The following is a 3,899-nucleotide window of genomic DNA, read 5'->3' as shown; positions in this document are numbered from 1 at the left end:
GGCGAGAGCAGGGTGAGGGCGCGTGGAGGAGAGCGGTGGCGTCGAAGGAAGGACAATAGTAGCCTATCTCATCCATGCCTCCTCCCCCCCCTCTCTCTCTCTCTCTCTCTCTCTCTCTCTCTCTCTCACTCACTCTCTCCTCGGCTCCCTCGCTCTCTCCTAAAGCCTTAGTGAAACGCCCTACAGAGGGCGGGAGGCCGAGTCCGTTGCACCCCTTGTCCCCAGTCGGTCAGTGCCCCTCGGGGGCTGTGGCGCGTCGCTCTGCCGCCGGCAGCCGGTGACGGAATGCTCCGGGGAATGACAGTCTCCGCCGCCTCGAGCCTCCAGAAGCGCACCCTGCCAGAGACAGTTTCAATTGTCTCTAATATTGGCACTCATGGCGCAGCGGATGGGCCCTGTCACTCTTCTGTAAGTGGTCCCGGGTTCTTACCGGGAGGCGTCGTGGTGTGCGGGGCCCAGACGAACGGGATGGGGGTGACCCGACGCGACGACGGGGGTTTAGAAGGCGTCGGGGGTTGAAATTTCGAAGGCAGTTTGCGCCAAGCCTGATGACTGCGCTACACTCTCTCAAGCCCCCTTAACCCCTCTCCCCTCTCTCTATCTCTCTCTCTCATCCCTCTCTCCATGCTGCTTTCTGCGATATCGCCACCCTCGTTCGCATGGGTGCGGGGGGAGAGTGGCTCTGGGCGCGGGGTGGGCAAAAAAGGAAAAGTATCACGAGTTCGTCGTCCGCAAACCCTTCCTGATGACGCCTGGCCATGTGGAGGCCCCGCCGGCCCCGCCGGCCCCGTGGGCAGACGTGCCAGGACTCCGCTATCGGAGCTCCCCGCCGCGCTGCCGCGCTGCCGCGCCCCACCTCACTGAGCAGCACCCTGCCCTAGGGCTCCCCCTGACCCCCCAACCACACACAATACACTTTAGTGAGAGAAGAGAGATGTGTTCGCGGATGAAAACCAACCCCACTTTCTCGTGTCTCTGCGCTGCGCCCTTTATCTTTTCTCCTCGATCGCGGTGTTTGAACCCGCCTCCTCCCCCTTCGCGCCGTCCGCGTGGAGTGGGGGAGAGGGATTTGTGTGTGGGAGGGGGATGGGGGGATTCCGAGCGGGGTGTCCCGAACTTATCACCCCTCCCTCGCCGTTGCCGGTGTCAGGCGATATGGCCAGCCTCCCGGCTCGCCCCGGCTGCCTTGCCCGAGGCCTCGGCCTGGGGAAGCGTCCGGTATGAGGCCGAGGCCGGAGGAAGGCCTCTGCTCGCTTGATTTTCATTTAGCAATGGAATTAGTTCCATTGATCCCCCTGACGCGGCGCTCCCGGCCCCGGCCTCGGCGCGAGCGAGCCGCCCCGTGTACACGCGGCCCCAGGGGCTGGATGGGGACGGGACGCGGCACGGAACGGGACGGCACGGGGATGTAACGAAATTCAGCCCGGTTGGGCCGCTGGGCCCGTGCCTCGCCCGGCCTCGGACGTAGGCCCCCTCCGGCCCCCTCCTTCCCCAGAGAGACGAATAATCAGCCGGTGAAGGGAAAGGGGACGGACGAACTTTCCCGAAGTCCGTCGAAAGGAAGAAGTCGAACGTAAATGACGAAATGACGGTGGCTATGGCTGGCCACTTTTCGTTATTTATCTTTTTGCCCCTAATGCCCATGCCCTGCGACCTTGGCCGTACGTGCGGCCGGCGCGGTCCTTGCGGTCAGGACAGACGGGGTCGGCTTCTCACATTATCTTCCAGCAGACGTCTTGCCGCCGCCGCCACCCGCCTGCCCCTCGGGCCATTTAGGTCCGGCTGGCGTATTGTAAGAATGGGGTGAAGTAAGGAGGAGGACGAGGAGGAGGGCTGCGGTGTCTGGAGCAGCAAGGGCGTCCGGGGACATTGTGGACCGGCGGGGTTAGAACAGAGGGGAGGGGTGCTTTTGACTGAGTGCCATGCCGTGTCTGACGGAAGTCTTTGTCTCCGTTTGTTTCAGGCCTCGCTGGACGCCGAGGTGTTCGGCGCTGACCCCGGCCAGCGCACGGACCGAGAGAAGAGGCTCCTCCTCGAACACAAGGTACAGATCGGCAACCACGTCAAGAACGCAGTGCTCAACCTCATCTTCGGGGTAAGTGGCTCGGAGACCTCGCAGTCGAGGCAGAGCCGGCGGGTAAACAGAAACAAAAAACAAAAACGGCATCAGGACGCTCGCCTCTTCTTTTTGTTTTCCCTCCGCGTCTCCTGTGTGTTTTGTGTGTTACTTCTCTCTTTCTCTCTTTTTCGTCATTTTTTTCCCGCCGCCCTCGTTGTGGTGCTCGCGCGTGTGCAGTCATCTCCAAGCGCTGGGCTCGGGGACGCCAGTCGGACAGCAGGGGGTGGTGGCGAAATTATTCGTCGTCTGCCTTGCCTCGCGCTTTTCTACCCGCGTCATTTCCGGCTCTGAAATTCTACTTTACGAGCTTCAAAAAAAATTAATAGAGTAATTATTGCGGGAGGCGTATAAAACACCGTGCCAAATAGCTACAGGGGGGAATTTCCGCACTCACTGTTGGTTTCGGTTTTTTATTTTCTTCTATTTTTTTGAGTCGGAAGGGCGGGTTGTCAAAATTAATCTCCGCGCTAATTTGGGGCTGGGTTAGGCAGTGACGTGACCTCGGAAGCGTCGGTGAAGCATGGTTTGTTTGTGTGTTTCGCTTTTTGTGTGTTAGTGAGTGAATGTCAGCGCAAGAGTTTGCGGTGTGCTAACGCGTGCGCTCGTGTGTGTGACAGAGGATGAGAGTGAGTGTGAGTGTGAGTGAGTGAATGTGTGCGTGAGTGAGTGTGTGTGTGAGAGAGAGAGAGAGTGTGTGTGAGAGAGAAAGAAGGCTCGCAGCCCCGTTGACGTTTCCCTCCTGTCCTACAGAAAATCAACACTGTGATCGACCACCATAGCGCGCTGGTCGGCGTGTTCGAGCGCGCCAACGCCGCCAAGAACCTGGCGCTGCTCGGCCCGGGCACCAAGAGGCCGCCCGCGGGCTTGGGCATCAAGGGACTCCTCGGCGGCGTCCTCAGCTCGTCGCTGGGCTCCTCGTCGGGCTCGTCGCTGCCCTCGCTGACCGGACTCAGCGGCGGTAGCAGCGGCGGCAGCGGCGGCGGCGGTGGCGGCGACTCGAGCTCCGACTTTGGCGGCAGCGCGTCGCTCGGCATCGGCGGCTCCGTCGGCGGCGGCACATCCTCCTCGTCGTCATCCTCGTCGTCGTCGTCCTCCGGGGTAGGCAACGGGGTGGGGTACGACACGTCGTACGACTTCAACGCGCAGCCCTACGTCCCCTACGTTTACTAGACGACAAAAGGACGCGACTGGCCGACAACAACTTCCCGGGACCTGGCGCTCGCGGTCGACAGCCCCGGCGCGCCTCGCCGCCACCAAGCACTCGGGGTTATTGAATAACTATCGGCCTCCAGCCCAGGCTTCAGCGGGTCCAAAGTACCCGCCGCCCCGCACAAACACGCCAAATGGTGCGCGACGCAGAGTACGCACCCCGCGCCGGCTTGTGGTGCTCCCCCTCCCCCTCCCCACACACACATCTCCTCACCTTTCCACCAAGCTCCAGCCACCGCCCCGCGGCGCTTCCAAAATTCACTTATGCTGTGTGTTTTCTCTCGCCCCGCTCCCCTCGCTCCCCTGCTGAGCGGCCCAAACAACAGCTCACATCATATTCACACACAATCGCGCCCGACGGCAGAAAGTTGCAAAGCCCGGGCGGCTCCGTCCGCATAGCGCCGGCAGAGGCCCCACCTCGCCACGGCCTGCCCACGTCCGCTGGATGCAGCCATGCCGTGTGTCTGTGTGCCGTCGACCTGGCGTGTCGTCTCAGCCTTATAAATATTTCACGGGATGACTGAGGAGAGGGCATCCGCGAGTAGAAGGAAGGGGGTGCGTGGGGGAGGGG

General features: G+C 61.7%; 1 protein-coding gene across 1 annotated transcript in view; it reads left to right on the top strand.

Moving 5' to 3' along the window:
• The window catches only part of LOC113213436 (glycine, alanine and asparagine-rich protein-like), a 61,816-nt gene that overhangs the window by 39,869 nt on the left and 18,048 nt on the right, over positions 1-3,899 (top strand). The window contains exons 2-3 of the mRNA XM_052263629.1: positions 1,964-2,095; positions 2,870-3,217. Coding sequence (XP_052119589.1) covers positions 1,964-2,095; positions 2,870-3,217 — 480 coding nt within the window. The remainder of the gene's footprint in view (positions 1-1,963; positions 2,096-2,869; positions 3,218-3,899) is intronic.

This window comes from Frankliniella occidentalis, unplaced genomic scaffold (genome assembly GCF_000697945.3).
Source record: "Frankliniella occidentalis isolate FOCC.00 unplaced genomic scaffold, Focc_3.1 Scaffold2, whole genome shotgun sequence".
NCBI lineage: Eukaryota > Metazoa > Arthropoda > Insecta > Thysanoptera > Thripidae > Frankliniella > Frankliniella occidentalis.
This window is presented reverse-complemented; position numbering and strand designations above follow the sequence as displayed.